At 38.0% G+C, this 22,250-nt stretch overlaps 3 protein-coding genes across 4 annotated transcripts; 1 reads left to right on the forward strand and 2 right to left on the reverse strand.

Moving 5' to 3' along the window:
* Positions 1-3,209: 3,209 nt before the first annotated feature.
* Positions 3,210-8,051, reverse strand: trmo (tRNA methyltransferase O). Its single transcript, XM_028597433.1, has 6 exons — positions 7,829-8,051; positions 7,432-7,565; positions 6,507-6,681; positions 5,759-5,916; positions 4,942-5,553; positions 3,210-3,951 (listed from the first exon to the last, which is right to left on the reverse strand). Exons 1-6 carry the CDS (start codon positions 7,915-7,917, stop codon positions 3,716-3,718), a joined length of 1,404 nt encoding a protein of 467 aa, XP_028453234.1. The 5' UTR covers positions 7,918-8,051; the 3' UTR covers positions 3,210-3,715.
* An 810-nt stretch (positions 8,052-8,861) lies between these two features.
* On the reverse strand, positions 8,862-11,353 carry hemgn (hemogen). Of its 2 annotated transcripts, none has more exons than XM_028568009.1 (4): positions 11,095-11,353; positions 10,663-10,741; positions 9,594-10,183; positions 8,862-9,447 (listed from the first exon to the last, which is right to left on the reverse strand). In XM_028568009.1, the coding sequence occupies exons 1-4, from the start codon at positions 11,156-11,158 to the stop codon at positions 9,338-9,340; spliced, it is 843 nt and encodes a 280-aa protein (XP_028423810.1). In that variant the 5' UTR covers positions 11,159-11,353; the 3' UTR covers positions 8,862-9,337. The 2 variants fall into 2 exon arrangements, with proteins under 2 accessions (XP_028423810.1, XP_028423801.1); XM_028568000.1 differs by having other exon boundaries at positions 10,651-10,741.
* A 2,119-nt stretch (positions 11,354-13,472) lies between these two features.
* On the forward strand, positions 13,473-20,433 carry anp32b (acidic (leucine-rich) nuclear phosphoprotein 32 family, member B). Its single transcript, XM_028601397.1, has 7 exons — positions 13,473-13,730; positions 16,102-16,251; positions 16,343-16,465; positions 16,856-17,048; positions 17,833-17,957; positions 18,076-18,142; positions 19,757-20,433. Exons 1-7 carry the CDS (start codon positions 13,677-13,679, stop codon positions 19,837-19,839), a joined length of 795 nt encoding a protein of 264 aa, XP_028457198.1. The 5' UTR covers positions 13,473-13,676; the 3' UTR covers positions 19,840-20,433.
* The last annotated feature ends 1,817 nt before the right edge of the window (positions 20,434-22,250 follow it).

The following is a 22,250-nucleotide window of genomic DNA, read 5'->3' on the forward strand; positions in this document are numbered from 1 at the left end:
GACAAACCTTTAATAATAGGATTATGTTGAATATGTAATGACAGTAATTAAACCACCAGCAGGAACAAGGACGGTAAAATAGGGCAGCCCTGGCGAACTGATCTCAGTACAGGAAATATTTTTGTGGTGTTTATATATAATATCACAGAACTGTTTATATTATTGTAAACATTTCAAATGTAGATATAAAATTTTGTCCAAAATCAAAAATCTGAAGTGCTTTGAGTAAAAAATAGTGTTCTATTCAAATCAAATGCTTTATAAAAATCAAGAAATACTATCAGTGCATCAATATTGATGTTATCAGAATAGTCCGGCAGGTCGAGAACAAGTCTTATATTAGAGCTAATGTGACAGTTAGACATAAAACCTGTTTGTGTTTCACTTATTATCTCATGAAGACTTCTTTTTAACCATTTAGCAAAAATTAATGATACAATTTTGTTGTCAATATTTAAGAGCGTAATAGGTCTCCAATTTTCTATCAATAAGTTATCTTTATCAGGTTTAGGGAGAAGACTTATTAAACCTTGCTTCATACTCATGGACATTTCCTTTTTTAAAGTGCATTCTTTGAATAGATCAAATAGAGGATTTTCAATAATTTCCCAAAAATGCAAATAAAAATTCGACTGAAAGCCCATCATTTTTCCCATTTTTCATTGAGCTAACAGCCTCCAAGATTTCCACTTTAATAATGGGACGTTTGCAATCCATTTTAAATTGTTCAGATATAGTTGGTGTAAATGCTTTAACTGACTCGATAAATCTATCACAATCGCCAAATTGAATATTTGACTTATATAAATATTGCTATAAAATGTACCAACATATCTTGAAATGTCTAAAGAATTAGAGGTGATGTTATCATTAATTTTAAGAGTAAATTATTTCTCTTGCGATTTCGCTTCTCTAAAGCAAAGAAATAACTCGAATTTCTTTCCCCTTGTTCCAACCATTTTGCTCGAGACCTTACGAATGCCCCTTTAGCCATTTCAATATAAACTTAAAACAAAAAGTAAGGAAATTTGTGTTTGGTGGATTATTTCTCTGTGGTAACAATGCTTTTTGGCAATACATCTTATACCGTTGGAAAGCCTGTTTAGTTCCCTTTCAAATTGTGCCCCATTTGTATTTGTAAGCACGCCCAAGGAGGCCATTCCATCCTCTCCGCTCCCACATTCTGGAGGTAGTCTGTGATAAACCCCGCCCTGTGGGGGCGAGTGTTGTCATCTTGGAGGATAGAGTTCGGTCCCAGACTGTGGAGATATGGGATGACAACGCACATCCACAGGGCGGGGTTTATCAGAGACTACCTCCAGAATGTAGGAGCGGAGAGGATGTAATGGCCTACCAGCAGTCCTGACCTCAACCCCATTGAACACTTGTGGGATCAGCTTGGGCGTGCTGTTCGTGCCAGAGTGACCAACACAACCACGTTGGCTGACTTGCGACAAATGCTGGTTGAAGAATGGGATGCCATCCCACAGCAATGTGTGACCAGGCTGGTGACCAGCATGAGGAGGAGGTGCCAGGCTGTCGTGGCTGTGCAGGGTTCTTCCACACGCTACTGAGGCTCCTGTTTGTGAAATTAATAAATTGTTAAATTGCCAATATGTCTTGTTTCTTCAAACTTCAATCATCCAATCCACCAAACGAGTCAATGGCAGAATAAGCTGTTTGGCATTGGCAGAGAAGATTTGGCAAATTTTTCATGGGCGCAACCCACATACTCAGCGCTGCTGCTCATCCCACAAATGCATGTTCCTTACAAATGAGGCACCATTTGAAAGGGAACTAAACAGGCTTTCCAACGGTATAAGATTTACTGCCAAAAAGCATTGTTACCACAGAGAAATAATCCACCAAACACAAATTTCCTTACTTTTTGTTTTAAGTTTACATATTATCTATTTCCTCTTTTAATTTTTCAATGTTATTTCTTCTTCCTCTGAAAGATTATCCTTAGTCATTAAAACGTTTAATTTATCCATAATATTAATTTCTTTGGCAATGTTATTTTACTTCGTTTAATTGCTATTTCTCTGATTTTAAACTTGAAATATTCCCATTTTTGTATGTGATTCCCTTCGTTATTACCAATTACGCTGTTGGTTTGTTCCTACTAAATGGATTGAAATTAATTTATCCCTTGTGTTGTCCTTCGGGTCCCGGTTATGATCAGAAAGTGGGTTATAACTATGTGATGATTCTGACACAAATTGCAGACAAGAGGGAGATATAAGCCATAGATCAATTCAAGAATGTAAGGATCTACTGACATTGCTCTTTGTAAATTTGTTAATGTCAGGGTTTAAAAATCGCCAAACATCTATAACTGCCAGTTGTTCACAATATGCAGTGCTTTTGAATCTTGAATGTGGGATTAATTTTACAGGTACTCCATCTACAATATCATCATTATAATCTCCTCCAATAATCAAATGTGCATCCTTATATCTGTTTTTAAGGGCTTCAAGTTTCATAAAAAGTTGTAAAAACATTATTTTTGCTAGAGCTGTATTGTTATAGTTATATAAATTGCAAACTACAAAGAAGGAATTGTCTAATTTGAAAACCAAGATTATCCAGCTACCCTCATTTGAGATCACAGGTTCAACTATATCTCCTGAATATATATATATATATATATAAAATATTAATTAATATATTATATATTATAAATAATAATTGTTAAGGAGAATGGCAACACCTGCTGATTGTTGAGAGGCATGAGAGAAATAACATTTATCGTCCCATTGAGCTTTCCTTAAAAGGCAAGTAGTGACATTAACTTTGTTCACTCTTTTGCGTCACCTGGTCATTTAGGTCGCATCATTTATTTTCATTATTTCATGTCTCCAGTTTTACATTCAAAACCCTTACCTCTGTTACATACAAGAAACATATGTGTTTACACCAAAAACATGGGTTAAAATATTTTTGTCATTGTTACCCTCAATTTCATAAAGAAAACAGTAAGGCAAGGCTACTTCAGCTGAACCTCAGAGTTATGAAATTCATTGCCTTAAGTTATTTTAAGACTGGTTTTGAAGATGTTAATTCATGCATTTCTAACATTTCTAACAGCTCAATCATGTTTCCTTTGTCCTTTTGCCACCACCTCTCACTCCCTTCCTCTTTCTGACTGACAAATACACCACTATAGAGTTATACCAGTAATAAATAATAAAGAAGAAACAAATAAGTCCACTCTTTCATGATCATTCATTTGGTTAAAGGGTCAGTCACTTCATCCAAATTAGGAAAAAGACATGAAAATGATACATAAAAGAAACTTTTAAACCTGTACAGATCAAGTCTTGACCAAACATTTAAACCATTTTCCTAATCATGAAGATGTATGTGAGAAGTGGGCAAACCTTTAATACTTTATGAGAAGAACTTGAAAATGTATTACATTTGTGCAATAACTCCAATTACTAGATCATTTGTACTGGACCAAGAGATAGGAATAAACTAAATATACATCATCTATCATTTCTGCATACTTGTAGCTTCCTGTCACAAACAAAAAAAACATGAACAAGCACAAAAAAAGCACTTCTGTTTCGAAAATCTTTTATTCAATCCACTTATACGAAATTGATGTACCTCACCATCCCCTTGAACATTTGACAGGCTCTGTTTTTGTTTCTCAAGAAATATGAAAACTGAGTCTTTCTAGCTCTGAAGCTTTCACTGAAAGGATTTCTCACATTGAGACAATGTGTTGCTCAACAGGTCGGACCTGTAGTACCTCAGCAAAGCCTTGTCCAAACCAGCAGGTGATGTCAGCCGTGTCCAGGGTGAAGAAGAATAGTCTGTCTCTGCAGCGTGTCCTCCTGTAGACAGACCGTGGGTCTGCTGACAGCACCTCTCTGATGGCGGTAGCAGCCTCCTCTGAACTGCGAAGAAACTTGAACCTTGGTCTGTCACCTTCAGAGGGTCCTGTATGACATACAAGTGCACTCTTGTTAGGTTATGAATCATCACTCATCCATCATTGTCATATTAATCCTGCAAGCTGTACTGTATGTAGAACGCATACTGTACATGCATATACAGAACACGACCACGCATTTCACACACATTTTTCACCTACTTGTATGTACATACTAGTTCAATTTTATTTCATGCTTTTGTTAATTTTGTCTATTTCTATCTTACTGTAAATTGTTCTGTGTGTAAGTATATTGAAAGCATATAATTCCTTTATTGTCATTGCACAATGAAGAACAAGGAAATTAGGTATCAATCTTGACAGTGCATACACACATAAAACACTAATTGGAAATAGAGAAAAATGTAAATTATAGGTAAAAAACAAAACAGACAAAATACATATAAATATATATATTATAAAAGAAAATATTCATTTGCTGTAACTACAATATGAGACAGATTAGATATTGCACTTCTGGATATTGCACATTACTGAGATGTTGTGGCTTTATATACATACAGCAACTTAAAGCTTTAGTAGGTAACTTTTTGATATTAATGAACGTCTGTTACATTCAAGCCATTGCTAAATGAGTTGCTACAAACTAACGAAGACTATCAGCTCCACACAACTGTATTTCTCAGTATGGCTATGATCAGAAGATTGTGTTGTCCAGTGACTTTCCCTTGCAGAGACTCGAGTGAAGATAATTACCACAGAGTCCATCATGTTTTTTTAATCCTCTGTGTCCTCCTTTACTACTGGCAACTGTGTGAAGGGGCCGTGGGGGCAGTGCGCGAGATAGAAACTACACACTATAGCTTTAAAGAGTAAAAAATCCCTGTATGTTTTAGCAGATTCTGATTCTGAATGGCTGTTTTATATTCATCTCTTACCCAACAACGCCCTCCTGTGGACAGAAACACAACAGCACCCTTTGTGACAACAGGCTTAAAAAATATCATACTATAATGCTTACAGTAAGTTTGGCGTACCTGATAGGTGTGTGGGAAGGAAGTCTGCCAACTCCTTCTCAGCTTGAGGGGTAAAGCGCACCTCCAGACTGCCAACAGGAGGCTCTTTGATCCAGCCAGCAATGGTACTGTAGGCCTCCTCTCCATAGCAAGGGTGGTTCACCATTGACTCTGGTGGTTTGGTTTTGGAAGAGTCTGAAACTTGATCTTCACTCTCACAACTCAGCTGGCAAAGGTCTCTTTGGGACACATAGGCCTTGACCTCCTCCAGTACAGCATGTAGGTCTTTGGGGAGGGAAAACTGAGCACTGACTGACTGAGGTGAATCTGTGACTGGAATATCACATTCAGATTTGTCCCTTGATTGGGGACTTTCTAAGTCACCATCATCATTATCATCATCAGTTCTTTTACTTTTTAGGTCTGACTGAGCATCAGAGTCTTTATGAAGGTTTAATATATCTGTGGTCTCATTTAGTGCCACAGTAGTCGCCTGTGGTTGGTCCGTGTTTGAATCATGAGGCTCTGAGCCCACCCTTGTGTGGGGGGAGTCGTACTCTGGGATGAAGGGTTTGATGTCCAGGACTGGGGTGCCAGCAATCATGTCAATGTCTGACAGATGTATTGTATCACCTAGAAAATAAAGGAGAGAATGCATTAGTTCAAGCTACTTCTTTCTGTAGCTGAGGTTAAATTTAACAGCTGACTTCTAGTATATCTCATGTAACCGCAAGCAGTGAAAAATAGTCTATACATTTCCATTCGGCTCAATCTGAACATGGGTCCTCACAAAGACACAATTAGCAATTGAAGACACATTTTTGTAAATGACACTCACCTACAATTTTATCAAGTCTAGCTAGAGTTAGGCCCAAGGCATTTGGTCGGTGGGGACTGCGTGTCGAGTACACACCAACTCTCTGACCGTTGAGTCTGGGAGGTTTCACTTTGGCTCTGTAGCTCAAGTGCCCATTTTTGTGAAAGAGAAAGATGATCCTGAAGGGAGACCAAATAGGGAAAGTCACACAGATGACATGAAATGAACAGTGAATACACAAAGTCTTTATTTGTGCAGAGACGGTTTAGGTTATTCATACAGCTTTTAATACCAGTCCAACATGGCTTAATGCGGTCTTATTAGACAGGTAAAAGGACAACTCATTCAAGCAAGGAAAGGTCAGCAATAGACTAAAAATGTCTCAATGAAACGCATTATAACAAGTTTATATATATATATAATATATATATATATATGCTTCGGAGCAATCAAATTATAAAATCAAAAGTTTTGGTGTAGACTCTGGACATCAACTGTATTTATAACTGCTGAAGGGTTAAATGAAAAAAAGTTTGTAGGCACACCTCAAAAACCCACATTCAGCAATTTAACCCCACAGTGCTTCAGTATCACAACATCACAACATTGACCCTTTTGAGTAATTGTCAGTGGAATGAAAAACATTGCTTAGAAACCAGCAACAACAATTTTACACTAATAGTTTGGGTAATAGCAACCCCAAACCCAGGACTGGACAGGAAAAGATGTACAGCATACATATGCAGTACACCAACTGTATGAGACCTACCAGACATGGGAGTATAGCTCCAGGCCCACCAGAGCGTGCTCAGGGTTATTGAAGACACTCTGCTGGATGCGCAGTTCAGCCCTTGAGGGGCCACAAATGGTGGGCTGTCTGGGAGTCCCATTCTTCACAGAGAAACAGGAACTGATGTAACCAATCGGGACTGTCTGGATGTTTCCTGCCAGTGTGACACAGATAACAACATTGTTTCAGTTCATAACATTTTATAAAAAGTGTAACACTGATTTTTACACCTTTTTTTTGGCTATTTTTATTGAACTGCATATCTTCTTCTCATACATATTTATATACAACTCAGCAAGAATCAACCTTACTGTCAACCTTCTTTATATTTTTGGCAAAGTGTATATTTAGAATTTTGTGAATATTGGATATCTTTTGTTTGATATTGATTATTATTGATATTTTATACTTGCACTCTTTCCTACTTTGTACTACAACTGCTGCACTTTTTCAATTTCAATTTCCCTTGGGATAATACAGTCCTATATTGAAACTGAGAAAAAGTGCTGCAAGACTAATTAACTTGATTATTGGATTGACAGAAAAGGATTTGCTCCATTTCTCTGATTTATATCATTGTAAATTTAATACCTTTGGATTTTGGAAAGTTGGTCAAACAAATGAAGCAATTTAAAGATGTCGCCAGCTTTGATTGATTAACTTTTCTTGTGACTAAATTACTAATCAATCAATTAAACAATATCTGAGAGATTAATAGATAATACCAAAGCACATTTATTCATCATTTGGGATAAATAAAGTTAAAAGACAATATAATAATATAATTACTATATATCTTATATGATGTGATGCAGTGGTAAAAATATGATATGAGGAAGTTCTGGTGGGAAAAAAAATATTACTTTAATACTTTTGTGGGTGAATTTACAGTTGTGCTAACTACCTTGCTCTAATGAAGCCTGTGGCGGTGCTGGTGTCTGGTCTTTGTCAGGTTCACGGAGTCCAGTCTTTGCCACAGCAGACTGAATGGATATCATATGTTTGCGATGAGCTCTAACTGCACTGTCCAACATCTGCCTGTTAAAGAAGAATCAGATACCAGTAAGTTAAATATCATGTCAAAAGAAATACAAATAACGTGATGAAAGGGAAGTCAGCAAAGAAACACAAGGGAATGCAATTCAACTTAATGTCTACAAAGGAAAAATAGCGTTGAATATTAATAGAATGTCTAATGGAGGTAACACACACAACGTTAATTGACTGTTACAATGGTTAAAAGTAGATTCATATCTCCAATTGTTCAATAACGTAACGTTATTACGTGAACGTGAACATACCTCAGGTTCTTGACTTCTTTTCTCATCACCGAAATCTGCTGATTCAGTTTATTAATATGCTCGCCGCAGCAGTCACACAGAGAACTCATCTTACTGATATAAAGAATGATAAAAAAAGCAGTTCTGGAAAAAAAAGTTAGCTAGCTGTTAAAAAGCAACAACACGTGAGAGTTTCTCTTCTTCTTCTTTAGTTTTATTGGTGGGCTACAAACCAACGTTTAAGGTGCCGCCACCTACTGTACCGGAGTGTGTAATATCATGCCTTTAAACAAGCATCCTACAAAAATAACCTATAAGAAAGTATATTCTGGATATTAAACCTGTTTTATCTAAATAATTAAATAAAACCCTTTTAACCTGTAACCTCTAACAGTCCTTTAATGCTCCACTCCCTTCCCATATCTACCACCCTGTCCTTCAATCTCTTTATACAATAAACGTCCTACAACCTATTAGCACATGTTCTACAGTTTCCCTACAATTACAAATCTCACATGTATCTGTCACTGTCTTGTTGAGTTAAGTACTACCAGCTATATAACAAAATATACAAACAGGCAGATGAAATATCCAGTTACACAGGACTGAACAAACAAGGCACAGATTAAATACAGCTATTACACTGTAATCAATAATAAAATATATTTAGTACTACTAGTATTTGTATTTTATTGGAGTGAAATTTGACCGTAGGTTCATTTCTCCATCTAAGTTAAAAAATTACAAATTTGGGATGTTAGAAATGTAAGTAAGTAAGTAAAGTTTATTTGTATAGTACCTTTCACAGATAAAAATCACAAAGTGCTTCACAATAAAATGTAATATAATACAACAAATTAAAATACAAGAACATTAAATACAAATAGAAAACATAACAACCATAAAAAAAGCAAAAAAAAAGCACAAAGTTTCTAAAAGACACATATAACACATATAATAATAATAATAATATGAAACAAAAGCATGATAGTCTCAAAAGAGCCTGTACAAAACACCAGTATAAATCTATAGTCTTCACACATTTTGAAAATAGAGGGATAAAAATATATGTATTAATTTAAAGGATGTCTTATTTTATTATTGATCATAGATTTATCACATACGTACTAATAATGATAATAATGGTCACAGTCAGAGGATGGTAAGCAGTGTATTTTATTAGGTGAAAAACAACTTTTACAAAATTAAAATAAACCCATAATTACAAATATATCCTTACCAGTGATTTATACCATTTACTATTAAATAAAAGCAGGCAGAATTTGTTGTTTACTAAATGCAAAATAGAATTTGTGAGCTTCGAAGTGATGCACAAACCAGAATAAATAAGAATACAAACAGGTTTGGTTTGGTTGGAATTCATTCAGTTGTCAAATAAGCAATGCATATGCTCAATGTGTTGGTTGTCTTCAACCAACAGGCTGCACACTAACCAAAATAATACTCAGATACAAACTAAATGGTTGTATTCTGAGCCGAGGCAGTATCTGAGAAATGTGCTTTAGAAAATTAGAATAAATTTCCTGGGAAATATTTTTGTGGAGGAGTCGAGGACATCGTTGGAATTGAGAACATTTTGTTTTGTTCAGGTACAGTGATCGACGGTGTCTCAATCAAATCTAAATTTTAAAAAAGAGAGAGAAAACAAGACAGGATAGAGTTCATATTAAGACAAAAAATAAGACAAATGCTAGGCAATCGCTTTAAACTGTCTTATTTTCCACACCATTCATTCTCCTTGCAGTCTAAATGTCCTCTTTATTACCTTCATCAGATCTTTTGTCCTGAGATAGAGAGATGTCTTCCTCCTCATCTGGGCCCAAGTCCTCGATCAGATTCAGGGCCTCCCTGCCTTGTGACTCTGTGAAGAAGGTCTCCACTTGGGAAGGAGCTGCAGCTGCAACAGGGGCTTGGGTCAGGCCTGGGACTGGGACAGCTTCTGGAGCTGGAGCCGAATCTTGGACAGGGATTGGATCCGTATCTAGGGCTTTGGCGGGAGATGGAGCAGAAGCTGAGGGTGAAAAAAGGACTGGAGTTGGATAAATTTGAGATGGAGAAGTCAGATTAGGAGCAAAGACAGGGCTTTGGATGGATCCAAGCACTGGCAGAGGTGCAGGGGCAGCAAGGACAGATGATGGTTGTGATTCCGGAGCAAGTAAGGGGGCTAGAGAGCCTGGTGTTTGATCTGGGATGACCTCAGCAGGTTCAGGCACCACCACCACTGCAGGAGCTTCCTGAGGCACTGCTGGCTCCTCCTGAATGATAGATATCTTGGGTGTGGGCTCACTCTTCTTGGGCCTCCCTCTCCTCTTTATGCCACTCTCAGCCCTGGGTCTTTTCCTCTGGCTCTCCACCCTGAGAAAATACAACAATTGTAATCAACTTCAAAAGCAGTGGACATTGATACAGCTCTTTGTGATACTTTTGCTAAGCTAATAGTACAAAGTCCTTGACCTGGATCTGGGGTGTCAATAGAAACACAAGAGCAACCTTTGGTTTCCTCTTGCTCCATATTCAATATAAAGCAGAGAAGTGATAAGCACCTGGAGTGCTGATAATGGTGTAACTATGCATTGTGAAGTACAGTGTTTTATAAAGTAAGTTTTGTTAATAAAGCCTTATATAAACATTTCTAACCAATGCTAAAAGTGTACCACCCCCCACCCCTCATTGCATTAAGACAATTATTTACTGTATCATTACACTGGTATATACTGTAGATTTCTAGGTCTGCATTGCTAAACTAATGGTTACTCCAAATGAACATAGCTGTAAATGTAGGTCAATGCACTAACATTGGCTGTGCCTTTCTATAAATTTACCCCAAAACCCACTGGTTAGTCTCCTTCTCTTCTGCTTCAGCTTTTCTCTTCCTGAGAAGATCCCTGTCTCGCAATCGGCGACAGATCCCACCTATAAAACAGAGAAACCATGCTTACAAGGGCAGTATGAAATTATAGACATACAGAGCAGTATTTTTCACGCATGACCGGCAAATGTGGATGACTGATGGCATTTAAAGATGTGGTTTATAGACATTTTTTTTCTTCCAGCTACACACTGGCAAGTCTTTGACTGAAACATGTCCACACTATGGTTTAAAATACAGAAATACTAAACATGTCTTCTCTCATTTGTAGTAACAGCAGCTTAACTATTTCTGTCTGAGTTGACCATAAGACACCACACAGTCTGCAAATGAACTGTTCACCCAAATTTCTAGTGTGGAACTACTAAAGTAGAAGAGAAGTAAATCTTAAAATTACCTTGGTCCTCATTTGGATTTTTATATTCCGACTCCTGCTTCTCTGGTTGCAATGTCTCCTCCATTCTGAGTCCTACTACTGTATGAACGAATTCAACTCATTTAAGACGGGCTAGCATGGAAAAGAAGACAGAATAACTTCTGACTGTTTTCTAGTCCCACCCCAAAATGAATTATCTGGTTAACCATTACCATAGTCCTGGAAGAGTTCTTGCAGCTTTGGTCTTATCAAATTTGTAAAGCTGGAGGAGTTGGCACAGCATTGACAAAGAGAGAGAAAGATAGAGAGAGAGAAAGAAAGAAAGAAAGAAAGAGAGAGAGAGAGAGAGAGAGAGAGAGAGAGAGAGAGAGAGAGAGAGAAGCCTGGAGCAGGTTGTTTGAGAGCAGCGTGTATAGGGATAAAATATGTAGGCTATGTGGTAAAGGGGGAAATACACAAAAGTTGGCTCATTAGACTAACATGTCTTAATTAAACTAATAAACAGACTAGAAAATAGAAAGGACTCTTCTGTTTTCGCGGTTGCTTAGCAATGGCAAAAGTATAATTTCACTGAATTTATATAGACAATTATTTAATGACTGCCTAATGTTGGGAGGGAACGAAACAGGTCAAGAGTTAAAAGAAGTTCTGAATCTGACTACGGTGTTGAAAAGGCATCAGACAGCCTGAGACTAATCAAGAAAGCATGTCTGGAGTAAGAGCATACATCTTATCACACAGGTGGAGAGTTGCTCAGTTGGGGTGTGTTCTCAATCTTCTCCCAACACAATGAGCCCTGATGTGTGTGTGTTTGTGTGTGTGTGTGTGTGTGTGTGTGTGAGTGTGTGTGTGTTTGAGCCACTCAAGAGAAAGAAGCTGTCCAGCAGAGTCAATAACACTCAACTGCCAACTGCCTCCAGCACTGTAGGGGAAATGTTGAGGGTCTCTTGGTTAAATTCAAGGAGCATCTTGCAATTTACATACTCTTTCTAAAAGTATAGATAACTGTATGTCAATCCAAACTGTCTTTTTTGTGTAGTACATTTTTTATGGATTAACTTATGGCTGCAAAAAAATGCCTTTTTTGCAGTGGAAAATTTGTACCTTCACCTGTTTTGTCCAGGGTAGATTTCAATTTTGCAAGGCCATACAATGCCAAGTAGTATAACTTCCTTCTCTGGGATACACTGACTGAGAAGAACTAACTGTCCCATTGTAAAATTCTAACAAAATCACACAGTCACACATTTAAAACTACCTTGGACATTTAGCATCACCTCCAGTATCAATATTGACTTCCAGCTGACCAAAAGACCACAGGCTACTGCACACGGTTAACTCTTCAGCTGATAACAGACACAAGAATGGACTCCTTCCAAGTATGCACGTCTTTCTAAATTACAGATTATTACCAGCATTACTGTTACAGCCACAAGCAGAAAAGGCTGTCACTGACACACACATCCATATCGTTGAACAATGAAACTCATATTTGAGGAATGGCAAAGCAGATATTACAGTGCCATCTTCTGGAGTACATTTTCAACTACCAAAAACTGATTTAAAACCTACATACAACTTGCACAAGGCCAAAAACTATTTAAATTATGTACCCTGGACGGTTGACATCCTATGTTAAATCTTTACTATACTACTAACCTTAAAAATATATCCATAATTTTACCAAAACCCAGAATAAAATTGTTGATTCATATTTCAATTTAAAAAAATCCACAATTCCTTTTCCAATCCAATTTACTTTTTATTACTCAGTAGACTTCTACTTGAGGGCTCTGGTGTCTCAGGAAGTAAAAGGGGGGTTGGGGTCTGAAGGAGTGCCCTACTCTCCATGTGTATATACAATGCTCGCTTTACTGCAAACCAAACACACCCCTCCTTTCTCGCAGTGTGTCCAAACGGTTAAATGAATCTGGCATTTATGAACCAAACGTACAACACAATTTATCCATTGTGCACTTTATTGATCAAAATGGTGACACGGATTACAAATGTATCATTGACTATCAACAACAGGTTTAAGTAGTAATCATAGCAGGACTTCATGTTGTTAAATGTTCGACTTTACACATACAATATGAAACAATAACAATATGATGTTAAATGTATCAAACGCGGGCAGGCTTTCAAGCTATGAAACTTTAAATTAGGCAGATAAACAACGTTGACCATATGACCTACTTAATCGACGTCTAATTGCTATTTTGCGTAAACTGTACATGTATTCTGCATGCCTTTATTTAATAAAACTGACTTTACAGACAAAAGGTTGTCACTAAACATAGTACATCACTTTCCTCGCAGAAATAAATTGCACCACAACACTGTTTCGGGGCAGCGTCATGTTTTGTGACTGCAATGCCTTATAGAGGTGATGGGCGTTTCTGGACGCAGATGGCGCTGTTGAGCATATATTTTGTTTCAGTCCCGTTTCCCTCCATGGTTTCTCCTCTCTCCGACTAACTTAGCGTTTGGCTCAGTTCATTATACAGTCCTATATTCTCCCTCCATTAGGGCATCTCTGCCTTTGGACTGAAGATCCCACCAAAACCCACGAGAGAAAAGTTTTACTTTCATAGGGCAAGATGGACATGAAAAAGAGGATCCACTTGGAGCTAAGAAACAGGACACCGTCTGATGTGAGTCGTGCTTTTTAAAACCAACCCTTAGTTTTCTGGCTAGCCTTGCTAGCCAGCTTGCTACTTTTTTGCTTTGCGAGTGACCTGTGTGGCTAACGTAATGGTGACCACATGGGCTTTAGATTATGTTTCTCGTGTATAATAGGGCGGAAAACACTCGCACAACAAGCTTAATCCTTTATACTGTTCTGGATTGGGCGTATAGGGGCAACGAGAGGAGAAAAGCTGTATTCAATCGTTACTTTGAAACGGCGATTCCTAAGCTTGCTGGCATTATTGCAGTGCTTTAACCGTTTCGCAGCCTCCTTGGTCAGTGGTGCACACACGATTCGGCTCGACTCCCCCGTTGTACCACGATTAGTAAACTTCTTTTAACGCTGATATATTAGGAAATTTGCTTCCTGCGCCGCATTTGGCATTCACAGAGCGGTATATTTCATACAGACCTTGGAAGCCATGTTTGCTGCTAGCATTACTGCTAAAATCGGGCTCTTTTTTTAAAATCACAAATGCTCTTTACAACTTCAAGGCGTTCGTGTTAAAAATGTAGTTTTTGTTACATGTAAACGGGCCATCGCCGATCACGAGTTACATATTGAAATGTCTAACGTTAGAGTACGTTAATATCAAATGGGCAGATTCAGCAGCGACAACAAAAAACAGTCACTTGATTCACGAGTCATCCATACCTTGAGCACTTAACGTTAAGCCACTGTTACTATAATCCTAGCCAGTTGTTTACACAAACTGTAGCAAATGGCCAACTATTCCTGTTACCGTGAATTGTTTAAAGCCACGTTTAAACTGTTGCGATTTGTAAGTTTTTTTTTTTCTTTTAAAAAGGGAGTGTGCAGCAATTTATTCCCCCAAAATACTTACACGCTCGCATAGCAGTTACGTTACCCTTTCATATCCTGGCATCTACTCATCTAAATATTGCACTTATTTAATGAAGTATGGTGATCAGATGATTCGGAGTCATTCAGACAGCAGTAGCCACCTAACTTGGTGTTTTTGTTCCCGCCACATTACCCCCGTCGCTACACTAGTCAAAGACAACAAAAATACATCCAGTTGTAAAATTAAAACGTCAAGACAACGATTATTCGTCTAGTAATGTTACTTGTCATCAGAGCTAAACTTGTTGTTTGCAACTAAAGCGGATCGATTAGTTCGCCAGCGGCTTCATTAACCGAGCCAGCCTGCTTGAATGCAAGGAGATCCGGTGCACCGCGCTTGATGCGTGGGCAGACAAAAACTCGACGTTCGGCGTTTCCCCTCGACTCATGCATGAAATAAAACTAATTTAACATCGAAAAATGACTCAGATCACGTTAATGTGTAACTAACGATAATGACTCTTTCTAAACAGCACTTTTTTGCCATTGAATTGTTCAGAGAACTGCATAACGTTACTGTATCTCAGGAATCGCCATGTTGTCATTCTGTCGTCTTTGAAGCTCTGGGAGAAAGGAACTGTCTCCATCTTTGTTTTTACTAAATTTCCGTTCTCAATATCTCCTTCGCCACTTCGACCTGAAAACGATGTTGTACCCTGTAACAAACTGGCAACACCGGTCGTTCGCTCGACGACAAAGAATACTCCACTTCCCAAATGAAAGCTGGTTTAACGAAAAAGCGAGTCTTTACTAAGGGTGTATTCGCAATCCTTTCCGTTGCTGTTGGGTAATGGCGGGCAGACAGACCTCTGTAGCTGCTCCTCTACTGCACGGCAGCGTTTAAAAGGGGCAATGGATAGCCTGTAGCAAGCTAGCGCACTAAAAATCATTGCATTTGTCATTAGTGACTGCATCAGCAGGCCATGGGTAGCTACTGCTTTGCTCTTCCTCGTTTCAATGAAATTAATATATTATCAGTCGTGCCCGGGTAAAATAAGCACGAAAGTGTATATAGATGAAGATACAGTATCCGTTTCGGTGTTTTACTTGAGAAATCCTAATCTTTGACGTTTGACAACTTTTTTTTTTTGCAACGTTTTTGTCCAATATTGAATTACGCAACCACCTTTAACTGACTCAAACTAACTCCGCCTCTAGACTTGTTTTTCTGATATTTTACAGCAACTACAAAATACCTTTTAATAACGTTACACAAAGTAAAGGGCCATTTTGCATAACAATAACATCCCCTATTAAACACGTTGTGGTTATGTCGTTTTGTTTACAAAAGTTACATTATTTTGTTTTAGAAAGGAGAGTTTGTAAAATATTTTAGATATTATTATAATTTATATTATAAATTTGTTTTAGAATAAATTGTAGTTATGGATCAGTAGGTCTATGTATAGTTTAACTTTATGCATACAACTGGATATTTTTTATGTGATATATTATAATTTTCTATATTTCAGGTACGAGAACTTGTCCTTGACAATTGTCGATCTGTTGAAGGAAAAATCGAAGGCCTCACAGCTGAGTTTGTCAACCTGGAATTCCTTAGCTTGATAAATGTTGGCTTAATGTCAGTCTCCAACTTGCCCAAACTAGGAAAACTTAAAAAGGTAAATATTATGTTTCACCTTCTTACCTCCATCTACAAGCTGAATTGTGTTAGTGTCAGCTGGAATAATATTTCCTTCTACCATCTTTCAGCTGGAGTTGAGTGACAACAGAATTAGTGGCGGCCTTGATGTTTTAGCAGAGAAACTACCCAACCTCACACATCTAAATCTGAGTGGCAACAAATTGAAAGACATCAGCACATTGGAACCGTTGGTATGTATTTCCATTTAGAAGCAACACCACACATATCCATCTGCATGCCTACAGAATGTGTATACTGTCTTAGGTTGTTGCAGACATTGTGCTTTGTTTTCTTATCTCATGTTAATGCCAAATTCATTATAATTAGACAAAGCATTTTGAACATTTATACAAAGTCTTGTTCTGCAACTGTTTCATTATAATGTGATTTCAGTTTATTAGCGGTTATTACTCATCCAACAGCATACAAATAGCATATACATTTCTAATTTCAGCACTGCTGGTTTCATAACGCATATCACCCAACCTAATGCTCAGTACACATACACATCAGTATCGTGTACCCTTTAACTCTAAACACGACAGTACTAATCACAGTACTTGACTGCATTTGATCAACAGAAAAAGCTGGATAACCTGAAGAGTTTGGACCTGTTCAACTGTGAAGTGACAAACCTGAATGACTACAGAGAGAGTGTGTTCAAGCTGCTGCCCCAGCTTACCTACCTGGATGGTTATGACCTGGAGGATAGGGAGGCCTCTGATTCTGACGGAGAGGTGGACGGAGATGGCGTAGATGACGATGAAGATGAAGGTAAGACGTTCTTCCAATATCTCAGAGATGGCTCTGGTCTTCCTGCTGTAAGGATATCCTTAGAGATAGTTGGGATATTTAGAAGTGGGGTTGTATGAGGTACTTATCCATAGTCGGTGTATTACCTAAAGTAGATGGCGGCTGGAACCTTCCCAAGTTTGGAGAAACAGGCAGGAGTACCGACACGAAAGCTCAGCAATGTACTGTTGTGGACAGGGGGCTGCAGCAAAACATATTTTAGCCACCTTTTTTTTAAAAAGGCCTTCCTAATAAAAAACATCTATCGGTTTAAGTATACGCTATATTTAGAAGATTTTCATTACTTCAACTTTCCGATAGACATCCCTTTCCGACGGGGGAACTGAAGCCTTTAAATCCATCTATGCTCTCTTTAAAGCTACCAGACTCCCTATGACAAAAACAGTAATTTTACCTGGCAGAACACGGGAGTTGCTGTTCTACCGCTGCCTCAATCGGATAGTTTGTGTGAAATAAGTGAATCCGAACTAACCCTTTTTTAAAACACCAAAGTCACACAACAACACAAACTTTTTATTTATTTTTTTAAGTCCACAATAGCTGGAAAGATATCACTATGAGATGAATATTACTGCTAAATATTAGAATACAGTTCAACCTCAACATTGCTGCCTGTCTGGTTTTGATTTCCATTATTAACTGCGTCTCTAACTTTGAAAATATAGTTTAACTGTTGGATTAGTTAAAGCATGATTCCACTTTTCACTGTTGATGTGATTGACTGACTGTTACTTTTGTATTGCAGAAGGAGAGGAGGAGGAAGATGAGGATGGAGAGGAGGAGGACTTTGATGAAGAAGAGGAGGACGAGGAAGACGAGGAGGAGGTAGAAGGAGAAGAGGATGATGATGACGTCAGCGGAGAAGATGAGGTAATATAGCTAATATTATTATATTATAGATAGCTAATATTATTTGGCAGAAAATCTTCGTGCAAGGCACTTGGATGCATTGTTTCCTTTTTTAATTTGTACATTTTTGTTAATCAAGGAGGAAGACTTGGGTCAGGATGGGGAAGTAGATGAAGAAGATGATGATGACGACGATGACGAAGAGGGTATGTACTGTTTCTGTAGTTTTGAACACCGTGCCCTTCACATATCAGAAAATTCCTTTCCGAAAGCACCTCAAAGACTTCAACACAGTAAACTACAAGTACAACACAACACTCCTGCAACCTCTCTTCATATCACAACTTTAAACTCTCCACAATAATTTGTTTGTTTTTATGTCTTGAGAGGTGGGGCATTGCTTATACTAACTTGTAATTCAGGAGCATGAAGTACTAGGAAAGTTGAGTGATATTTCAGATTGGGTTAGACAGAATCACTTGATTTTTCTTCATTAAAAAGGCAACAGAACTGTATTGGCAATGAACACTACAGACTGGGACCAGAATCCATTGAGGCATATAATACACACAATTTACTAACTTAAAAGTAAGCCGGTAATACATTTACTGTTAAGTTTACTCCTTAAGGTTTGAGTCCCTGGCGCCTGGGTAGCTCACCTGGTAGAGCGTGCGTCCATAGACAGAGGCCCAATCCTCGCCGCAGCGGCCACGGGTTCGGTTCTGACCTGGGGCCCTTTGCTGCATGTCATTCCCCCTCTCTCTCCCCTTTTATGTCTAAGCTGTCCTATCAAATAAAGGCCAGAAAAAATTCTTTAAAAAAAAAGAAAAAAGATTTGAGTCTCTAATCTTTGTATGAATTTAACAATTTAAAAATGAACTCAAATTTTTGCTATTTGTGTGTACTCTTAAAGGCAGGCTTGGTAACTTTTCCCAATATACACTTTTGCATATATTGTTTGAAATGGTATTTACACCCCAACAGCAATAAATAACGCATGGGCTCTGACAAAGGAGCAAAAAAGATCAGTCATCTGCCACGCTGCGCGTTCTTTACCCCTCCCGTGTATGAGCCTGATCTCAATGCGCGTCGTCACTGCATTGCTAACAATAGTCATGTTTCTTTTAAACATTCGGTATGATAATATTATGTGTTTGCTTACCAGTGAATGAGACGTGAAGTACAATTGCAGTCATTTCTCCGCTCTGCTCTGAAGCAGTGGTGCTCGTGCACGTCTGTGAGTGGGTCGGACCCACCATTACTACCTATTACTGACCACTCATAATATAACTCAAGACATACTTGGATCACTTGTTTAAAAACGGTATGATAATGTAAATCTAATAAGCGTGTAAGTGTAAAACATCTGAAAAAGGAAAGGGCCAGTTAAATCCTGAAAAAGGTCAATACTAAAGATGCATATCTGACACTGTTTTTCAGCTCCTAATCATGTAACTTTATATCATGTAGAGAGACCGCAAAATGGTGACCATTCTTAAACACTGCTCACACTCCCTAATATCCCACAAGAGGATGTCTTTGACAATGCTAAAGTATTCAAATTGTTTGTTAAAGTTACAGTAAATATTAAGAACCCTGGGTATGTATAAGACATGTAACACGTAAATGTAGATTGTTAAAAACAAACATGAATCCAGTGTGCTGTGACTCGTCCTGCATGATTAAAGGGTTAGGCTGAGTCTTGCTGTTGTTTTAGTGCCTGCAGATGAAATATTAGATTTATATTCACTGTTTTACTAAAATTGAAGGTTTGTCATCTTGGCACCCAGTGTGACACATACTTCCTCTTTGCCCCCTAGAAGCAGAAGCTGGCAAAGGAGAGAAGAGAAAGCGAGACCCAGAGGATGAGGACGACGATGACGACGACGACGACGACGATTAAGAGCAAAGTGGAAAACGGGAGCTTTCCGAGTTACCCTTACTCCCCCACAAACCCGAACGTCCGCCCTCCTACAACTCGCACTGCCTTTGTAATCCACGTCTACCCCCAGCTCTGAGCTCTTTTTAATGGGACAAGACTGTACCGGATGGGTGGGCCGAGTGGAGCTGCCGACCCCTTTTTTTCTCCCCACCATGGAACTGAGAGCCACCCAACACCCTCCACCTCACCCACCCCACGGCCCCCAGGTTCTCAGGCAGCCCAGCACTCAGCATTCCACAATTTCACTGTCGACCCCTCTTTATGTATTCCCGTGTGAGGACTTTGGGACTGGTATCTAGTTTTGGGTCTGTGCTTTTAATATTTTGTTGGATGAATTATTTTTTGTTGTTGAATTTATTATTTCTCTTTTTATTTTTTTTGTCTATTTTTTTTTCTGTTCCTTATTTTTCCCAATAAAATTATTGCTATAGCAGCTGTGCAACCAGCGAGCCATGATTTTTAGTGTGGCTGCCTGTTGCACAAATCAAAGTTGTAGCTACATTTTTACTTTCTGTATGACAAAAAAAAAACTTTGTAAATAAAATGTTAACATTTTGTGCTTTTCTCTCTTTGCTGCCTTGCTTTACTGGTGTCCAAAGATAAAATTATGAAATGACGGCCATCATCCACCCCTGCTGTTATTCTGCACTGATAGTGACTTTAGTCAATAGTCCACAGAAAAGGTTGTCTTAAAAGACCGGTTTATATAATCTCCCGTTTTTTTAAATTTAAACGCAAGCCAGGCAATCGTGTACAGATGAAAGTAGTTGGCCACCTACATGTTGCAGCCTCAGAGACTCCAAATAGTCAACAGATTACTGAAGAGTATATTAATATTAATGTGTTTGAGCCACTGAGTGAAATGTCTCACAACTTAACCATGTGAACACTATGCATATCGGGCAGGCTACACAACTTGCCACGTCATAACTGAGCACACAAGTTCCATTTGACGGCAGTATTAAAATGCATGCATTACATTTTAATCATCCGCAGTCCATTTCAATACTCTCACTTTTAATAGTTTACATTTAATCAAACTGTGCTTTGTTAGGCTAAATTTGGCAGCAGTTGTTGAACTTGCTGGCTTAAGATGCTGGAGGAAACGTGACCTAATGAAATAAAACTCAAGACATGAAATGTGTTATCAGGAAAAATGCCTTAATGAAATAAAAAAAATAACAGGGATTTTTTTTTAAATGTGCAATTAAATAAGTTAAATCCAATAAATGTAGTTATGAAAGTTAATGATGAAATAACATTAGACATTACATTATTAAAGCATTAGTTTTAATAATTTCTTTATTTTTAATACACAACTTTTTTATTATGTATTTTTTGGTTTTAATATTGAACATTTTGAGGTTCCATAGTAGCCCATGTGGTCACACAGTGACATAGGCCAGCAGTAAAGAGTGTATAGCATAAATTCTACTGTGTGACTGTTCAGTCACTATAAAAACAGTGCTGAAGAAATTAGCTCAAAAAATGGCAGCTACTCTGCTATTTAGCTAGAGATATGCAGTATTTATTTGCAGTATAAATTACATAAAGCATTTAATTCTCAAGCTAGCAAATGATTGTTCTTTAAATGCACAATTTTGGCAGACACTTTAAACAATCCTTTTTTCATTTGCATTTCCAGTCAGACTTTTGAGAGGGAGAACAATTATAAAAATATTAAAAAGAAAAAAATTGGATGGAGGAAAAAACTATTTGAATACATATTGAGGAAAACATGGACAGGATTAAGCTGATTGGAATGGCTCTGGGAGTAAAAACTGTCACCTTCAACTGTTGTGATGTGGTCAAACAGCTAAATCAGTCCTTGAGCAAGTCCACTGGCCGACTGTAAAAACAGCAGTACACAGTGGGAATGTGTTCACTGTCCACCAAGAGCAGTGGTGGTTTGGAGTTTACACTGGCCGGGGTGTTGCTATTCCAGGACAAAAGTCAACCAGAGATGAAGCTGTGCTAGAACTGTCCTGCCAGAGGTCAAAAGGTTCACAATTGTATTGAGGCCAGTGTGTCTGTAGCCAATGTGTGGGTTGGTGTGGCAGTTTCCATGTGGCAAATCTTTGACAAGTGGCCATGAAATGTAAGCCTAGAATTTCATTATGGCGATTGTGCTCCTGACTACATACTAAATACAGGCATGCATGATAATTTGTGCTGTATCTGGTTATTGTTTGTGTTATATATCTGCAAACACTTCTGTAACATCTATGCATATTTACATGCCAATCAGAAAATTGTTCCTCTTAAAGCTATAGTGTGTAGTTTCTACTGCCCTCATGAGGAAATCTAAATAATAACAACAAAACTGTTGGCGCACATAGAGATGAGAGACAAGGGAATGTTTAAATTCTGAA

The sequence above is a fragment of the Perca flavescens genome, chromosome 2 (assembly GCF_004354835.1).
Source record: "Perca flavescens isolate YP-PL-M2 chromosome 2, PFLA_1.0, whole genome shotgun sequence".
NCBI lineage: Eukaryota > Metazoa > Chordata > Actinopteri > Perciformes > Percidae > Perca > Perca flavescens.